At 41.5% G+C, this 19590-nt stretch overlaps 2 protein-coding genes across 2 annotated transcripts; one reads left to right on the top strand and one right to left on the bottom strand.

Moving 5' to 3' along the window:
- The first annotated feature begins 495 nt into the window (after positions 1-495).
- On the top strand, positions 496-18984 carry LOC127064177 (photoreceptor-specific nuclear receptor-like). The gene is made up of 9 exons (XM_050994834.1): positions 496-1168; positions 1733-1897; positions 5292-5721; positions 8603-8706; positions 12129-12243; positions 16496-16611; positions 16743-16954; positions 17091-17379; positions 17782-18984. Exons 2-9 carry the CDS (start codon positions 1777-1779, stop codon positions 18018-18020), a joined length of 1626 nt encoding a protein of 541 aa, XP_050850791.1. The 5' UTR covers positions 496-1168; positions 1733-1776; the 3' UTR covers positions 18021-18984.
- Positions 12439-16420, bottom strand: LOC127064179 (centrosomal protein of 78 kDa-like). Its single transcript, XM_050994836.1, has 4 exons — positions 15318-16420; positions 14762-15133; positions 13280-14518; positions 12439-13217 (listed from the first exon to the last, which is right to left on the bottom strand). Exons 1-4 carry the CDS (start codon positions 15611-15613, stop codon positions 12965-12967), a joined length of 2160 nt encoding a protein of 719 aa, XP_050850793.1. The 5' UTR covers positions 15614-16420; the 3' UTR covers positions 12439-12964.
- Positions 18985-19590: the final 606 nt, after the last annotated feature.

A 19590-nucleotide genomic window follows, 5' to 3' on the forward strand; every position in this document is an offset into this window, starting at 1 on the left:
ACGGTCGCTGCTCCGATCGTTGCCCGTCGATCTCGTCGTTCGATCGAACAACCAACAACCCTCTCTACTCCGATATTCGAAGTTGCGATCCCCCACTCGGCCGTCGAGAGGCAGTACGAAAGGGACCTATCGGATAGAAGCGGTTTGTATGGAAGGGAGCGAGCGTTGGGAGAAAGAGGACGAGTGGTGGGAGGAAGGGATTGAGGAGCAGAGCGTAGCCAACGATCAACAATTGTACCACGGGGCGAGAGGCCAGGGGAAACGGCAGAGAGGGGAGAAGGATGAATGAGCGAGGATCCTAGCGCTGTGGCAGGCTATAGGTGGTGCGCAGGCGTCCTACTAGGCAGACTTGCAGGAGGCTCGCATCGCGCGTCAAACGTGCTGGCTATAGGTTAAATCCTGGCCTTCCTCGTTTTTGTCGTTTTTCCGCCGTTGCCTCCTGATCCCGCCTTCAAAAGTGTCGGTCGACCAATCGGCGCGAGAGCCCACTCTTACCTCTTTCTCATTCTATCTCTCTCGTACTCCCATCTTATCTCTATCTCTTTCTCTCTCGCTCTCTCTATCTATCTCTTTCTCCATTCTCTCTCTCTTCCTCGCACCCACGCGTTCGGAGTATGAGAACCGACGGAGACCGACGAATATACTAGACTTCAATTGGCAGCACGATGTCGACGTTGTTCTACCTCGACGACAAGGAACACGACGAACAGCAACGAGTCGACTAGGAACGCGAAGAGACACGAGAGATGCGAGTCTCGTCCTCTTGTTAGTCGTCGGGAGAACTTAGTTCGAGACTCGCTTGCTCTGCTCGTCGTTAGCTTCGCTGTTCTTTCCTAATCTCTCCTTCTCACTCTTCCCTCTTCTTCCATTTCTTCTATCTTTTCTCCTCTTTCTTAACTATCTACGTCCTCCTACTCCTCCTCCTTCTCTTTGTCGTTCTTCTTCCATTTCTGTGTTCTCTTACGATCGTTTGCGAACTTTGCTTCACATCTTAACGGACATTCGCTGCAATCGGTTCACTTTGCTCCTTCGTTGCATATAAACACGATAAGAGTATCTCGTTGTCGTTAAATCGTGTGTTGAACGAGTGTTAAATTGAATTATAAGGGGTAAAAAAACGGAAGAATCACGGAAAGGATCAGAGATTTTCTCGGCGAGCCGGGACTTGGTGAGTACATTCATTTACTTTTTCTATATCTATCAAGATTCTTTATTCTATTTTTTTTTTCTTTCTTATTGCTCATCGGTTATCGAAAATCAATCTACGAAGAGAAGAAAAAAATCAGTTGAAATACTACGCGAGAATGATGATTGTTGTAAAAGTGATAATTCGACGATGAATTTGTTTGTGAAAAAAGAGAAAATGTGAAAAAATAGTGAAAATTTGTGTCGTAGAAATAACGTGATACGTTTTAATAATACCTGTAAATACTCGTAATACGTAATGGAGAATGCTACCTATGTGTTCATGTGATGTATTTGATATTGTAAAAAGATAGTTTCGGGACAATGAAATTTTCAAGATTGAGAACTTATCAAACGTTATGTTATCAATAGCGCGATCAAAAAAAATTTATGTTATAAAAATAATGCTATAACGCAATGCCCTTTAGATGTCTAAATCGTTCGATTGCACAATTTCAATGTGTATATATTACGTTATGAGATTGAATATCTTAAAAGAGATTCATAATTTCGAGACTTTTCTATTTCTTATCTCGTTACGTTTTAGGTGAAGTTCCGCTGGTGAGATTCGATGATCATCGAGAAAACATCATGAACGGAGCAACGACCGTTGGTACTTCTGCCGATCTGCAGCATCAGCAACAGCAATCACAAAACGAAACGGGTTCTGAGCATCCTCGAAGTCCTGCAAGTCCACTCAGCATCCGTCACGGTGAGCGTTAACAAACGATATTACTTTGGCTATCTTGTCCTTTCTTTTCTTTTTTGGCTTTTTTCGAAACGTAAAGGAATATTAAAGAGAGAGACAGAGAAAGAGAGAGAGAGAGAGAGAGAGAGAGAGAGAGAATGCATGTAAATCATCAGAAATGAAATTTCCCTTAGACGAAGTCACGAAATGGGCAAAAAACTACGCGAGTAACGTAGTTTACAGCAACCGAGGTAATTAAATGACGTGTTTATTCCTTTCTCTCTCTTTTTCTCTCTCTTTCTCTCTGTCGTAGGTACGCGTCACGATCGTGGTAATTAATTAAACGAGAGAGAAGAAAAGTCATGTTGTCATCTACTATTTGTACGTCGAGCCTAATAAAAAAAGAACTTTTAAAGAACGATAAAATGACTATCGCACGGGCATCGTATATAATCGGATTTCTATCGAATAGATCCATTCACTGTGAGAGAGTAAAGATAGACTCTCGCGTTCGATAAAATCAATCTACGAGCGATCACGCTCGTGTCACACGTAACATTCACGACGTACGCTCGCACGATTATTCCTTTGATTCGATGCTTCCGAAAGCTCTCATAATGTCGTTATCAGTTAAATCCAATGCGTAGGTACGATGCACACGCATCGAAAACAATAATACAGGAACGATCCTCGCACAATGAGGATTCTTGCGTATACGGTTGTATGGGTGTGATTACGTCTGTGTATATGTGTATACACAATAGGACAGGGGCAACATCGTTAGGCCATTAGAGTAATGAAATTTCGGTATGGCCTGGCGGAATGCACGACACGATGCCAAGCCTCGTCGAATGTGCGGGGTTAAACGAGAAAGAAGAAAGTGTCTCGACATCTCGAAGCCTCAGAATTGAAATCTACGATGAGGGAGAGAGGAAGAGAGAGAGAGAGAGAGAGAGAGAGAGAGAACGGATAGGTAACACGGACATAGAGAAAACATGTATATGTATACGATGCGTAGAGAATGAGAAAGAGAGAGAGAAAGAGATAGATAGATAGATAGATAGATAGATAGATAGATAGATAGATAGATAGATAGATAGATAGATAGATAGATAGATAGATAGATAGATAGATAGATAGATAGATAGATAGATAGATAGATAGATAGAAAGAGAGAGATGAGAGAGAGAGAGAGGCGACAGCAGGGGCGTCAAATTTCATTAGCATATCAATGCTGGCGGATGGCGAGGCGCCACCTGCGTCCCTCGTATTACGGGATCATCGTTGGATACTCGAGCGGTTGAGAGAGAGAGGGAGGAGAGAGAGAGAGAGAGAGAGAGAGAGAGAGAGAGAGAGAGAGAGAGATCGGCAAACGGTGGTATATTTCGAGGGACGCTCCGATGCTTTTCACGCTGAAACTCTCAGAATATTTTCATGGTTAAACTCGTCGGCCGGTTGAAAGGGTAACTTCGAAGACGGAAGGTGTATAGAACCCTTCGGGTTCGAACCTTTTTATCGGAGCTAGTTCCATTTTCAGAGATTAATATAGTATTTTTTTAATTTGGTTAGTAGGTAGGTAGGTAGATAGGTAAGTAAGTAGGTAGATGATAGTAGATATGTAGTTCCTTCGTAAAAAATAACGTCAAGGGGATATATATATATATATGAAAAAGGGTGACTGATAATTTTCTTTCTTTCCCTTTTTTTCTCTCTCTTTTTTTCCTCTCGTCATGAATGCTTTCGACCCCATGGCATTTAACGAGCAATCCGAACGAGCGTTCGATCGACAAATACGATTTCTACGATAGAGTCGCGGCCGTGACTAATAGAATCGAGTGAAAAATCGCATTTCGTTTTACTACTTTTTCGTTTTATTAGGTCTGCTTTGTTAGCAATGGTATTACAACAAGTGCCCTTTTAATCTATTTATTAATTGGCAATATTTAATCAACGGCTTTGTCAGGGATCTTCCATTTCTCTCAAAGATTCCTTTACGACCCTTCCTTAAAAAGAGGAACAAGAAGGAAACAATATAAATATTTATGCCAAAGAAATCTCTTTACTTTCTGAGCTTTTTCAAAACTCATTTCTCGATGTAAATACTGTTTGCCTCTACGATCCCTGGTCGTAATCCTTAAGGGGAATCGAAGACGAAACGGTGTTGTCTCCCAAAGGGAAATAAAAAGAAACACGGACGACTTCTTCTTCGATAGAGGAAAAGATCCATGTCGGTAATTTTTTGAGGACTAATTCCGATCGTATTTCATCGTATAATAACTTTGAAACAAAGGGTGCTGCCCGCGTATTCAATGTTTGAACGATTTTAAATAACCTCGAATGTTCTTCTTTTTAATAAGACGCATGTTGAACGCGCTTTCAAAGAAAGTTCTTGTATTATAAGCTTCGTATAATAAAAAAAAAAAAAAAAAAGAAAAAGGAAAGAAAAGAAAACAAGATTCGTATTCTATTTTTTCCTCGTGTTTTAAGATCCTTGAATACGTTCAATAAACTAAGTAAATATATACTTATGTATACGTTATCAACATCCAGTCATCAAAGAATAACTTGTAAATTCTACGTGGCGATCCATAACGTTATCGTATTAAGTTCGAAGAGCGCGCAATTATTTTATATGCGATCGTTCTGTTTACGGACCCTCCTTCGTGAGAATCAATCAAGGGTGGAGAGCATCGGTAGGAGGTGCAGAAAGTGGGAAGGGGCTGGGGGTTAGGAGGAAGAGGGGAGGTCAGGGCAGTTTCTCTTTCACATCCTTGCAGTTGGGGTCGCTTGGATATCGGAACACGCGAAAGAGATTTCTAGGATTAGCTTGGTACGACAGTAGGACCGATCAAATCGAACGAATCGTTTGAGAGCCCAGCTAGAAGTCTCATCCCTAATCGTAAATCCTTTCGTCGTGGTCTTCGATAATCGAAGCGATTTTAAGAGAAAATATAATAAAAAAAAAAAAAGAAAATAAATAAATAAAAAACGAAAAGACAAGAAAAATTGGAGAAATTTTTCGTACGAAAATATACGATACATCGTTTCGTTCATCTTTCCTTGCTCTTTAACGCGTGACTAATGTTACACGTGAAAAGAAAAGAATTGCGATAAGAAAGAAAATCAAATTTTTATTTATGTTCCGGAGAGAATAAACCTGAATCCGAAAATACGCTGCGTCAACATTTTCTTCCTACATTTTTTTCTTTTCTCTTTCCTTCGTTAAATCAGCGTTTCGACAATTGTGCAAAGTCTGGTTATATCGAAAGTAAATTAATAAATAATACGTGAACGTTGGTGTTAACAAAAGGTAGAATAATACGTTTAAAGAGATAGATAAACGTCTTGTTGAAATTTTCATTCGAGAAAAAAAAAAAGATTTCATCGATTTAGTATTTCGTATGATAATTTGTTACAGATTCGGGTGAGAGTAGTGTGATATCTCCTGGATTACCGGAACGTTACAGTCCTTTAGGTGCGACAGGTTCGACATCCAGTCATGACCCTTACGCCTCGAGGCCGGTACAAGAATGTCCTGTACCACTTTGCAGAGGAATGCCAACAGATTTTCCTCTCGCAAGATCTCCGTATCTTACGGCAATCGGTAACGGTCATCCCCATCTCTTGAGTCAAGTTCAACAACAGCATCAACAACAACAACAGCAACAACAACAGCAACAACAACAGCAGCAACAACAATCGCAACACAGTAGCAAGACACCTCGAAGTCTTGGCCTGATATGCGTCGTCTGTGGCGATACCAGTTCTGGGAAACATTATGGGATTCTCGCGTGTAATGGTTGCAGTGGATTCTTCAAAAGAAGCGTCAGACGTAAACTGATATACAGGTGAGTCTCTTTAAAAAATCTCGACTCCCTTGATTTTTCGTTAGAAAACTAAACGATCCGTCAACGAACTTTCGCTATTTCACGTAGGTCCAATGTAAAAAGACGACATATAAACGTCTTCTTTATAGAGTTTCTTAACCATTGTAAAATTGTCTCTTGTTGAAAACGAAAATATAGATAGAAGAGAGATATCTTTGAGTACTAGGATCAAGCGGGAAAGTGGAAGGTTATAGTCGGGTGGCGCCATGTGGCTCGAGTCGAGTGGGCTCATCGTAATACCGGGCAACAATGCAGAACGGCATAATGTTCGAGCTCGACCAACACAAGGGCCCATCGTAGCTAACCCGTATACGCGCAATCGAGCCAGTGGCAAAGCTCCGCGGGCCGTTCGAGGAACTATTAGCATCCCTTGGGAACGGCGATCCATCTCCATCGAATCCCTCTCAACTCAGAATCGGTGTCTGCTACGTTCACGATCCTCTTTACGTTACCACCCTCGATCCACTCCCCGCTTCTCTTCGCCGTTTTAGCTTTACAAGGAGTGTCATATCCTTGCCAAGGATACTCGGTATATAAACTATTAACCCATGATATCCTCTTCTCTCTCTCTCTCTCTCTATCTATCTTTTTCTCTCTTTCTCTTTCTCTCTCTCCCTCTTTCTTTTTTCCTTCTTTTATCTTTCACATCTTTTCATCTACAAAGTAAGCTTTTACAGATGTACAGAAATGTTGATTTAAATATAAATAAATTACGAATCAATTTAAAAAGACCCATGGATCGAAAGACATATTGACAAAATATTGCAACACGTAATAATATATACGGTTTAGAAAACAGATCGAACGTTCATCGATAAGAAAGAAGCTAACTCGGCGATCATAACCTTTGCCAAGTGTTTTCACCAAATACCGCTGAACAAACAAGTTAGCAAACACCGACCGAATCGTAAAGCAAATATTTCAATCATCGAAACGAAAGCGGTACGAGCGATGTATCTACGGTCATAAGGAAAACAATTACGTCTGTATTTCTCTAACACCTGTTACAATAAAACAACAATATCGAGCCGGCCTTTTGATGAGTTCGTGAACGCTACGAGAGAACGAAGAGAAGCCGGTCGTCGATCCCTCGCTCTTCTTGGACAAGTACGTTTTAATCGATCCTTTTTGAGGTCATCGTAACGCCGTTCACCTTTTTTTATTCTCCCAGTATCCGTTCCTGTCAGATGGTCGTAACGCGGTAAAGACCGAAGAGCCTTCGCACAGATAACCAATTACTCGGTAAGGGGAAAAGTGCAGGGGTTCGCTAGCTCCGGTGAGAGAAAGAAAAAGAGAGAGAGAGAGAGAGAGAGAGAGAGAGAGATAAAGAAAGAGAGAGAGAGAGAAAGAGAGTTGCGACAGATGCGTCCCGACGTCGCGCCGACCACAATCGACGGATTAACCGTAAGCTCGACACTACTTTGACCGGCCGATCCTATCAATTCCCGAATAAAATTAAACGCATCCTCGATCGGATAAGATTCGAAATCTCTTAACTCGTTAATAGGAAACTCTTTTACGTGACATATCTCGATTTTAAGGACTACTATCGAGATTGTAAAAAAGAAGGATAATTTTCTCCAATGTTAAAATCTCTCTTGGGAGAGAGAAAGAATGACCGTCGAAGCACGTGCAAAGATTCCGCTCGATCGAAGAAGTATGAGAAAGAGAGAAAGATAGAGAAAGAGAGAGAGAGAGAGGAAAAGAGGGTCGAGGAAGAAGAGTCGGGTAAATAAATGCGTGATGTGGTTCTGAAGGGTGAATGGAAAGGAAGAGGAGTCCGTTCGTTCTATCTCTCTCTCTCTCTCTCTCTCTCTCTCTCTCTCTCTTTCTCTCTCTTTCTCTCCTGGGTGTCCCCCATCGCATGTGCCCAGTCCAAGAGTGTGTCCTACCGCGAGTGTGCGAGAGTTCGTGTGTGTTCGAGCTCCGACGGGGTGTGAACGCAAATCAATTTGTGCGACGCCACCCGCTGGCACGGCACGCAGCCACCCTTCGATGCCCGGTCGCTTTGGATCCGTTCTCGTCGCGTTCCAATCGCCTCGGGTCAGGATGGTCGACCGACCGGATATCTCAAGCTCCATCCTCCTTCTCCGTCACCCAATCGACCTAGCCCGTTCGTTGTTTGTTTCGCCCGATTCTCAGCTCCTTCTGACTGACGTCAGTTAAAATCGTGCTAACAATTACAACTAAATTGATCAACGCTGTTACCCTACTGTTAATCCTTTTGAACTTTCTTCATCTTTCTCTCTCTCTCTCTCTCTCTCTCTTTCTTCTTCTTTTCTATCTCTTTCTTTCTATCGCATCTCTTTCCATCTCTGTCCGTCTTCATCGGTCTGTCTGTCTATCTGTCCGTCTGTCTGTTCAAACTAGAATCGTAATATTCTGATCGGTGATCGAATTCGATAGAAACGCGATTCGACTTTTTCTTGCACTAAGAAAAGCGAAAGAATAAAGGAAAGAAGACTTGGTCCCTTCTGGAGGCTCGCGAAGAACGAAGTGTACCGGCGCTACCGCGGGATTGGACGAGATTAAGGGGGATAAGAAGAAGGTACGTGACCCCCGGTTGGTCGGCTCTTTACGTTACTCCGCTCCAAGGGATAACCGGGTTAGCTCAACAATGAAAGTAATCGAATTTAACGCCATCTCCCGAGTGCGCAGCCTGGATTTTCGACGAGCGAGCCCAGGAGTTTATCGTCTTGCTCTCTAATAGTAACAGCCAAAAACTCTCGATCTATCTCCATTCGACTCTACGATCTTATTCGGCAAAATCGATGAAACAATTTTTCATCATTTCGAACACCGCGAAAACACGGTATTACAAAACTATTTCTTTTTGTTACAGATGTCAGGCTGGAACGGGAAGATGCGTCGTGGACAAGGCACACAGAAACCAATGCCAAGCGTGTCGCCTAAAAAAATGCATGCAAATGGGAATGAACAAAGACGGTAAGTTGAAAATGATCGAATTAAAAAATTAAGTAATCGGGAATATCGTTTTGCCAGGGAATCGTATCGAAAGAAACGATAGAAGTCGATCGCTCGGTGGGAGACTACCGAAACGATACCTTTGGATAATCCGTTCTCGAATCAATCAGAGTAGACGTCCCCTGTGTATTGCGATCAGGAAATTCGATGGAGGAGGGCCCTTTATGTTCGCGACATAAATAACTGGATGAGAACGGAGAGAACGCGTTTCGCGAGATAGAAAGAGTGGGGACCAACCAACGGTTTGGTTGTAGATAGTAAAAGATGAGAATAAACGAAGGGAATGAGGAGAAAGTGTTGGAGGAAACGGAAGGAGGGATGAGGGTGGTTGAGATGGGGGAGGAGGAGGAGGTGAAGGAAGAGTATGCCGATGCTTCTAGAATCGTTCGATTCAACTCTTAATGCCTCTCGACGAGACACGGCAGCACCTGCTTCTCTTCTTTCGCTTCTTTCTCTGTCTCTCTCTCTCTCTCTCTCGCTCTTCCTCCCTCGTTTCGCTCTTTCTCCTTTTCCCTCTCACACCCCTCTCTATATTCTTTTCCTTTTTCCCCTCGTCCTCCTCGTGCAATCTCGTTTCGCCTTACCGCTAACTTTCTTATTGCCGAACTCGACGTCGACGTCGTAAGGTAGAATTGGATCGAATCGACGCAGCAGAACTTCGTCGTCGACGTCAACGCCGTCGTTTCGTACGAGTTTAACGAGAATTATTGCGATTCTCGCTCTCTCCGAACAGGTTAATCTTAGATTCCAGTATCGTTCACTCGATACTAGTTTATAGACTTCTCGTAGAATTTTATCTTGTTTCAAGGACGTACGAATTGACACCGTCAGCTTTCATTTAAATCAATCAATCAATAAATATCGATTTTCTATTAATCCTGATAATTTGTTAATTGTTAATTGTTAATGTGATAATTGGTTAATTGACAATTCTTCTATACCGTGCCCACGCAAATTATCGCACCATTAAGAAATCTTTTTACGTCACCTTCTGTCTAAAAATATATTTGTAGAAGTATTAAAAAAAGGAAAAAAAAAAAGAAAAGAAAAGAAAGAAAAAGAAACAGTTCATTATAATCGACGAAAATCTAAAATTTCGTATTACTTATCAATCTCAAATCCAACGTTCGTTCGAATAATTCTCATATCGTTCATCTCATTAGAAGGAATGACGCAAGTATCGCGAAATAGAAGAAGAAGGATAGTTTGCCGTAGAAAGCTCGTTCCTGTGGTTCGCCACAACTACCAGGATAACCACTACTACCACCATTAGACAAAACTCCGTTGCCGGTGTCGCGGTCGTCCTTTGCCATCGTAAACACTACAGTCGTTAACGATGGTCGCGTGGCTCTCGAACGGCCCGAAGGGTTAATTGGAGGAAATAAACGTATGCAAGCAGGCGGTACTTCGTGCGATGTGCATGCGGAAATCTGAGTCCTTCGACTCCCGTCCTTCAGCCACCCGCTACGATTCCCATCCATTTGCAATTATTACACTTCTATCTACGTACGTGCGAGAAAAGCACAAGATAGAAAGAAAGAGAGAGATATAGAGAGAGATATAGAGAGAGAGAGAGAGAGAGAGAGAGAAATGCCGTAGGGTAAAGGGCGACGAGCGTTTATCTCTTCGAATGGAGGATAGCGTGGTTCAGAAAAAAGATGGGAGTCAAAACGGAGAGAAAAGGATAGAAAAAAGGGAATGAGAGAGAACGTGTGACAGAGAGAAAGAGAGAGAGAGAGAGAGAGAGAGAGAGAGAGAGAATGAAGGACGACGAGGAAAAGGCTCGGCAAGAGACAAGAGGGACCCTATTAAGCCGCTCAGCAGGCAGCAACGCGACGAAAGTAAAGCGAGCCGACACGCTTTTTTATTATTACGAAATTACTGCACAACCGTGGCACGGTTTAAAAGGATGCCCACCTTCCTGTACTCCACTCATTCTCCGCAGCCTAGAAAAATGCTTCTACTCGAGCATTACGCGCCACTGAGTGCCCTTATCGTGGCTCCATTAAAGCTTAACGCCGCGTGTTCACGAGAATCTTGCTTTCTATCTCTCTCTTTCTCTCATTTTTTTTTTGCAATCTTTTTTTAGCGGACCTTTTTCTTTGCGTTTCGACTTTGTCCCTTCCAGGGATTCACTCAGTCAGTCCTCTTTACGCGATACGAGTTTCGACGAGGTATCGCAGGCCCTTCGACGCTCGTTAAATTTTTACACTACCAGCTTGTGTCCTTTTCGATCGTGTCGCTTCTCTCTCTCTCTCTCTCTCTCTCTTTTTCTTACAAACGGGATGACACATCGTTTTCGTGACGATCGAATGACTACGAAGATCAAAGCGCGCTCATTTGAATATATTCGCGAAACGAGCGCGTTAAGAACGACGCGGAAAGTAATTTGGCCGCACGAGGTGTCGCGTGTCGTTGCCGAATCGTTCGTCTGTGAGAACACAGACTGTCTCGTTTGTTTCTTTGCCATGTTTTTCCAAACACGCCTTCTTTTACAGCCGATCGCTCGGTCTCTATGTCTCATTCTCTTGTTTTTTCTATCTCTGCTAGCTAGAGATCGCGAGGGTGAAGTTTGCGGGTGACGATGGTAGATCAGTTTTAAATTAATTATGTAATTATAGACGACGATTTGATCAATACCGAAATACCACGTACAGTATTTTGTATATAGAATATATCGTAATATAACAATTAAATAATTCCTACTGCTATAACTAACGATGAGACATATTTCTCTCTGTTTCTATCTATCTATCTATCTATTTATTTATCTATCTAACTATCTACCTACCTATCTATCTGTCTACCTGTCTATCTATCGTAATAAATGCTCCTTGTTCTCTCGTATCATTTTTAAAAGTGACCTCCAAGAAAATAAAAAACCATGAAAAAAAAAAGAGGAGAAACGAGAGAAGAGTATTCTCTTTGGAGAATATCGGGTGGTGGAAACGTACGAATCGATCGCCGATGAGAATACCACGCTCGTAGAATGGGAGTTACCTAACGGCGAATATACAGGCAAACAATAACGTAGCTGATTTCTGCGTGTCCGTTAAACTCCGTGCTTGTCAAACGCACAATGTTCGCATGACATAACCGTGAGTTACGTGAATTTGACGAGACGCGAACAAGAGATAGAGATGAGGGATAGATACAGAGAGAGAGAGAGAGAGAGAGAGAGAGAGAGGGAGACAGGGGTTGGCCGTTGAAGGCGGAGCGCGTTTGTTCCCTGATTAATCTGCCGAGAAGCAACGAAGCGAAATCATCGTAATATTTCAATTACCTCTCAATGAGTTCGCCACCCATCGTGCTTGAAAATCAAACTCATCGAATTTACAAAATAAAATTCGAGAGAGTAAAGGAAATAATATTTTTCGTTTCAGCTGTTCAGAATGAAAGACAACCTAGAAACACAGCGACTATAAGACCGGAGGCACTGGTCGAGATGGATCAAGAAAGGGCACTTCGCGAGGCTGCAGTAGCGGTTGGTGTTTTCGGGTAAGTCCTTAAACTTCTAATCGTCGTATTTCTAATCTTTACCGTTTCTATACGATCGCTCGACGAGGAACAGAATGGAAAGCATAACAGCATCGAACCGTTTATTACCGTGACGCAAACGAGGTCTCGTTTAAAGGCTTCGTACGCGTAAAAGCGAGGACGACGGTGATCGATAATCGACGATACGTCGAGAGATAAAGAGAGAGAGAAAGAAAGAGAGAGAGAGAGAGAGAGAGAGAGAGAGAACGAGAGAGAGAGAGAGAGAGAGAGCAAGAGAGAGGAAGAAAGAGGAGCACACACCGGACGACGTTGCTGGAACGTTTGATCTTGTGCTGCGCAACGACTTACCTTTCACCATTCACGTTGCGAACAAGATCGCTCGCGACACGCCACGCCGAGCGTGATCTATCATGAAAAATTACCTTTGACCGGTAGCCCGTGCATAGGCGTTTTTCAAGTAACCGGCGACCCAGGCCGGAAGTAATGGAAAATCCATAGAGTGCCAAGGGGTGAACGTTAAAAGCGATAAACGACGACGTTCCCGATCGCATCTTCTCTCTTTTCTTTACTAAGAACCGTTTGTGAACTTTCCATTGCAAAATGATAAACGATATCTATTTCATGTACAATCACAGAGCTTAAGAAAAACGTGGATATACAAACGACCTCTAATCTTAACTGCTTTTCCATTTGCTAATAGATATTTCAAATAGATTCTTTATCAGGCGATTAAAAAGTTCCCTTCGACTTCGCCGTTGACGAAACGAAGGAAAATGTTTCTTGCTCTGTCCACGGAAGACACGTTACATTTGTCCCCAGCATCAAAACGATCAAGAACACAACTCTTCAAGGAAGGTCCGACTACGTCTGGATTGTCGCCGATATTTCTTTCAACTCGTACCGGTGTAACTGGCGAAGGTAGCTTCCTCCTTACATCTCCTTCGGATTTTACGAACTTCTGAATCTTGTCGAATCTATCGACATAAGATTTATAAATAGAATTATATATGGTATTCGAAGAGACAGAGAGACTAACCTAGATGATTCAACGACCAGTTCATTTTCTTCCTCCATTATTTCTTCTTCCTGTTCTTCGTCCTCGATATCAACGACGTATCCTCGTCCTAGATTCTCGGACTTCGTCTTTCTAACGACAGTGTCAACGCGATGTTTCACGTCCTTGCTAACCAAAAGACCCTCCTCTGAATTCTTTTTATCGAACCTCGTATTTCTAGTTAGACTCTCCAATAATTCTACCAATCTATCGAACGAAGCACAAATGTCGTTCAACGATCGTTGACTGACCAATAAGAAACCGTCGGTCTCTCGATCCTTCTCTCTCAATATATTTTCTAAGTCGGCTAAGTCGCCACTCATCGCTCTCAGTTTCGTCTCGGCTATTTCACGCTTTGCTTTTTCATGTGCGATCAAAAGATCTTGACGTTTGCTTTCCTCCAACAAATGATTGTTAGTCGTTCTTGCCAGCATCAATTCTCTCATCATTGCCGTGATCTCTTCTCTCTCTTCGTTCTTTTTCTCCAAATCGATTTTCTCCGAGTATCGAACGCTCGATTCACTTACCTCGAGCGAATTCGTCGTCTCAACGATCGGTTTTATTCGTGACTGAAGATCTAGATGCAAGGAAGGTTTATCGGACGGCTGTGTCACGGCTCCATTCCGTTCCGTCTTTTGATAATTCACTTTTCGCGTTTTCACGAAAGGAGTTAAAATTTTCGACCTGTTAACGGGATTCGAAACCGAACTTTCTTCTCTTTGATTTTTTTTCCCGTACGCACCATTGACCTCGTTCTCCTTGTTACTCTTCTTGTTATTACTCTTCATTTGAAGATTCATCGAAGATATCTTCCTATCTCTTCGTGACGAATTCAACCAGCCGTACTCGCCATTTTCCTTACCATCTAAACGTCGTAAAATCTCACCGATTAGATTTTCGTTCATGTTTGGATTCTGTCGTACGTCGAGAACCGTCAGAGAAGAATTCTGCTCCAGGAGTCTGATAAGATCGTCACCTATCTGATCGGTTAGGCCACAATGCCGAAGGTCGACCGCCTTCAACCATAGACTATCTCTAATAGCTTCGATTATCTTCAATACGACGGAGTCACCCAAGCGAGGATTATCGCTGAGAGTCAATCGGCGTAGACCAGGCATCGCTTCGATATTTGGCTCTCGATATCTCAGGGATTGTTTCCAGGTGTCGTGATAAAGCGATAATTCTTGCCTTGATAAGGTGGTGGCTAGAACCGTGCCGCATCTTACGTTGAATTTTAATTCGAATTAATACGATACCGTCGAGTGAAAATCGATCGAATGGTTCGTCATGAAAATGACATAAGGCATATATAACAATAACGAGATATTAACAAGACGAGAAAGATTAAAACCCGTTACGTTATTGCATAACGCTGTTTATAAAGGATATTATAAATAAACTAACGTAATCAATAGAAACGACTTATGTGAATATGATAGATTATGGTCTCAAGTCTCGTCTAACCTGGACGTAAGATCGCAATCGCTCAAATTCAACGATCTGATCGTCCGTACGTCGGTTATCGCACGACAGACGAGTTCACAGCCAGCATCGCCGATGTAACAACGTTGAAAGGAAAGATGTTCGAGCGTTTCCGTGCCAGCGAGGCCGACGCACAAGACCGCCAGACAGTCCGTCGGAAAGGGTATACCCTCTAGCTCCAGACGAGTCAAACTGTACGAGTTCCTCACGCATTGCCCGATGCTATGGGATAGCCATTCCAGAAGACATTGCGTTAATGCACCAGGACCTTTCGATCGAACTTTATCTTCGAAACTCACGTTGCCAACTTCCGACGGTTTGCGATATTGATATCTACTACGTATGCTGATCGATCTGAATGAAAAGAAATTACCGTTCGATAATTGACGAGAAACTATCTGGATCTTCGATTAACTTATTATAATTATTATTCCTTTAACTAGAAATTAACTAGAAATTTACGAGTCTACGATAGGATATCACTGATACGGATTATTCGTCGTGTAGAGAATGATGTAAAGATAAAGTGTAACGAGACCTGAGGCTACGATCAAGCGACAAGGCGTTCAGAATAGGTCTCCAGTCCTCCATCTTAACGCGATCGGTCGTAAAGTCCAAGTTATAGGGTAATGTCACGCAGATCACCGGTAAAGGTCTCAGATGATACTTCTTGCAGAGTTCCATGTAACAAGCGGTGAAATCCTTTCCGGTTGGTAAGATCATCTCGTTCGTGCTTATCATAGTCGACGAAATTTCACCGTTTTTATGCTTACGATGAGACGTCGTCGCCGTCGGCTGTGGCGACGACGACAACGTCCCACTCATCTCAACCATCTATGTGACTTTTACGACAACACAAGTGCCGTCAAGTTTCTCAAGTCACTTCTTCCAATATTTCCAGGATGCTAAAATCGATATAATTCATCTGTCAATAATATTTCGTTTATCGTCGTTTCTCTCTTTCACGTCCATTTCATTGATACTAAATAATCTTTAATAATTGAATAGAAAACTAATCATAGGGTTAACTTTTCTGTCATATCGTATTCAACAGACATTTTTTAACAGATTCTCAATGTTCCTACGATTCTAATTTTCATCATTTATCAAATACTTTCAAATTATACATCTAATAATTGCAAATGTGACTCGAAGGAAAATTAAAAGGAATATTCTACGTGTTTCTCTTCGTTCTCGTTCAACAAGAAAAATAACGATGTAGTAATAATTAATGATATAAAATACAAAGGAGTTGTAACGTCTAACCTCCGTTATCACTATCGGGACTTCGACCGTGCGCCTTTCTCTGATCCGACGGCCAACGTCATCCGTACCATAAGCTTGGAGAATCGAATAAATCTTTCTTGGACGTTTGAGGTAAAAGAAAATAAGAAAATAAAAACGGGGTATTATTAAGAGGGCAAGAGAAAAAGAAAAATAAATTCGCGAGTTTGGCACGAGTTTATCTCGCTTGACCCACCCCGAAAGATCGACGAAAACGAAATTACGGCGAGAGACGGCGGTCGACACAGTACGCAAACAAAATTCGTCAGATCACCGCCGTGAAACTGTCGATTTTCTTATCATTTCGATATCCTTCCTCTTTTAACGCGAATCGAGCGATATACATAAACGCGATATGAACGGAAGAAGACATTATAGCGATACCAATTGGCCGATGAAAAAAATAAAATCGTTTATCGCTTTAATTTCTAGACCACCGGTATCTCTTGCAATGGCAAGATACACGACACCATTACCTTTACCTTCGATCGCACCAACGACGAATTCAACGACCACGACGACTCCTCCCAGACAAGAGACCGAAGATGGTAAGCCCAGTATCGGCTCTTGTTAATCTGATCAAGACGTTACAACTATTTTTCGATAGAAACGTCTTGTCCGACAAAAAGATCTATATCTAAGAAATTCGTAAAATAAAGTTGGCCAATAATTCGGATAGGTAATGCTTCCGAGGACAGCATAGACGTAACGAACGAGGAACCATTGACACCTCAGAGAAGTGGATGCACTCAACTTCCACCTGTCATACCCTCTCTATATTCTCCGGCCAGTGCTGAGACCGTCTACGAGACAAGTGCAAGATTACTCTTCATGGCTGTTAAATGGGCGAAGAATCTTCCTTCCTTCGCGAGTTTACCCTTCAGAGATCAGGTACTACCTATTAATACAGCCATGATAAAAGATATATATATTGTGTATATATAAATCCGAGCGAAAACTCGAGCCGAAACAAAAAACAGAGGATTCTTGTCATCGCTTGTCTCGTGCAATCACGCAATCCGTTCAGGTGATCTTACTGGAGGAGGCCTGGTCAGAGCTCTTCCTTCTAAATGCAGTCCAATGGTGTCTACCTCTCGAATCCTCACCTCTCTTCAGTGCTCCCGAATTGACGGCGTTAACTCTTTCGCCTCATCAACATCCACATTCGGGACTTCATCTGCAGAACACCACTGGGAAACCGAGTCAAGTTGCGGCTGATGTAAGACACCTTCACGATACCTTGCAAAGGTACAAATCTGTTATGGTTGATCCAGCGGAGTTTGCCTGCATGAAAGCCATCGTACTTTTTCGACCAGGTAAAACGAGAATGTTTTTTTTTCTCTTTTCTCTTTTCTCTGTTCTCTTTTCTCTTTTCTCTTTTCTCTTTTCTTTAGTACATTGTTTATCAGATACGCATGCCAAACGTGTTTTGTCATTTTAAGTGTCCTCCGCCGACAAAGAATTCTCGTGAAATTCGTACAATTCATCGTTCTTGTCGTTCTCGTTCTAAAATTTGTTTTGACGTTAGCTTTTGTAAAATATAAACGTCGATCGATGATTGAAACTGTGACACGTATAAAAAAGAATTATCTTGTAAGAATTAAGACCGTATCAAGCCACGATTAAGACGTTATCGTTCATTTAATTTTCTTACGCATTCGTAATAATTTCTTTTTTCGAATTTATTTTCGAAAATTCTTTCTTATCATTTCTCGTAGAAACTCGTGGACTGAAGGATTCCAGTCAGATCGAAAATCTTCAAGATCAGGCTCAAGTGATGTTAGGACAACACGCGAGAGCCCAACAACCAGGAAGTCCGGCACGTTTCGGCAGACTTCTACTTCTTTTACCCTTGCTGAGAGCAGTACCTGCAGCAAGAGTAGAATTAATATATTTCCACAGAACCATCGGTAATACGCCCATGGAAAAAGTGCTTTGCGACATGTATAAAAACTAATCACCATCATCGACGACGATCGACGATCGACGATCAACGACGACGAAAATGTTTTACGTAACAAAAAGAAAATATCTGGCAAACATTTCGTTTTACAAAGAAACGAAAGTTTTGGAAAGAGCAAGAAGAAATGAAATGGCCTAAAAAAGGTGGGAGAGGGGACGAGGATTTTGATGAGAGAACTTGGTGAGAATCGTTATACGGAAAGTAGCACCTTGTTTCGATACTACGAAAGAAACGGCATCTAAAAAGAGAAAGCGAGAAAATGAAAATGGAATAGAATAAGAGGAAAGCGAGAAGATCGTTGTTTGTGGCGGTCGCAATATGAGTGTATAAAAATATGTGTATTTATTTATTATATAGGAGATGTTTATCGAACCATAGGTTCGAACATGTCGAACAGATTATTTCCGAGGAGATTCACATACACATACATACTGACAGCAGTGAGACACACATACACGTATACGCACACACATCACGTATATTGTTGTCGAGTATGAGAGAGAAAAGAAGATAGCGATTTGAACTTCGTCTTCTCATTTCGTTTATTCTTTATTTTTTTTATTTTTTATTTCTTCCCTTTTTATCTTTAACATTTTTTTTCTTTTTCGAATATAATCTTTAATTTATTCGTTATACGGAACGAGGAAGATTCACGAGGCTTCCAAAAGAAGCACGACGTACATATTACACGTACTAACATACATCGCTACGAATGTCCAAAAATAGATATATAGTAGTTACCTCGATGGTGTAAAGTTAGGAGAAAAAAAAAAAAGAAAAAAAAAAAGAAAAAAGAGAGGAAGGAAAAAAAAATAAAACAGACGTATGTTCAGCCGTGCTTCAACGTTTATACTTCGTGTTGTGATATTGTTCATTGTAAAAGTGTACGTACTTGATCGATGCATAACGATGTAACGATAACGTCATTACTTGTAATAAAAGAGAAACGCGATTAAAAGATCTACAAATTTTAACTTATCTCATAACGCATGCATCATTTTGGCCGAACTTGAATATATTAAGGGATAAAAAAAAAAAAAAGAAAAAACAGAAACGAGGTAAGTACCATATTTATCTTTCAAATGAAAAACCTAATAATGCATATACAGGGTGTTCCAAAACTGTCAACGATTATTTCTTTAAAATCATTATAATGATAATAATAGAAAAATTAATAGTAGATATTGTGAAAGAACAAGCTCAAATAAATATATACAGTAGAAATATGAAATAATATAAAATGATTGAGATGCAATAGTGGGCGAATATGTAAGTAAGTACATGTTTGTTTGGTATACCCAGTGTATCGTGTAATCGGCTAAACGATCGGCAAATTTTGATTAAATCGATGGAATATATTATGGGGGTTATTCCTATTGGAATTTACCGATTGTATTTTTATATCGCGAAGGGTGAGTCCGAACCCCTCGGAACTCGAAAGCAACGCAAGACGTCGCGAAGGCTAATGTTGTAACTCGCTCGTACTTACGCCCCGCGTAACGTTGGTTCGTTGCATAAAAGTACATATTTATTTATCACCATGTAATCCCTGACTTCCCCTTGA

This window comes from Vespula vulgaris, chromosome 5 (genome assembly GCF_905475345.1).
Source record: "Vespula vulgaris chromosome 5, iyVesVulg1.1, whole genome shotgun sequence".
NCBI lineage: Eukaryota > Metazoa > Arthropoda > Insecta > Hymenoptera > Vespidae > Vespula > Vespula vulgaris.

What these genes read in the sequence shown, in the direction of transcription:
- LOC127064179 (XM_050994836.1), bottom strand. Translation starts at nt 15,613, where the DNA reads ATGGTTGAGATGAGTGGGACGTTGTCGTCGTCGCCACAGCCGACGGCG. An exon ending in TCGCTTGATCGTAGCCTCAG is followed by an intron (nt 15,134 to 15,317) that starts GTCTCGTTACAC and finishes CTTTTCATTCAG; the next exon opens with ATCGATCAGCATACGTAGTA. An exon ending in GATTGCGATCTTACGTCCAG is followed by an intron (nt 14,519 to 14,761) that starts GTTAGACGAGAC and finishes ATTCAACGTAAG; the next exon opens with ATGCGGCACGGTTCTAGCCA.
- LOC127064177 (XM_050994834.1), top strand. Translation starts at nt 1,777, where the DNA reads ATGAACGGAGCAACGACCGTTGGTACTTCTGCCGATCTGCAGCATCAG. An exon ending in GTAGCGGTTGGTGTTTTCGG is followed by an intron (nt 12,244 to 16,495) that starts GTAAGTCCTTAA and finishes TTTAATTTCTAG; the next exon opens with ACCACCGGTATCTCTTGCAA. An exon ending in CATCGTACTTTTTCGACCAG is followed by an intron (nt 17,380 to 17,781) that starts GTAAAACGAGAA and finishes CATTTCTCGTAG; the next exon opens with AAACTCGTGGACTGAAGGAT.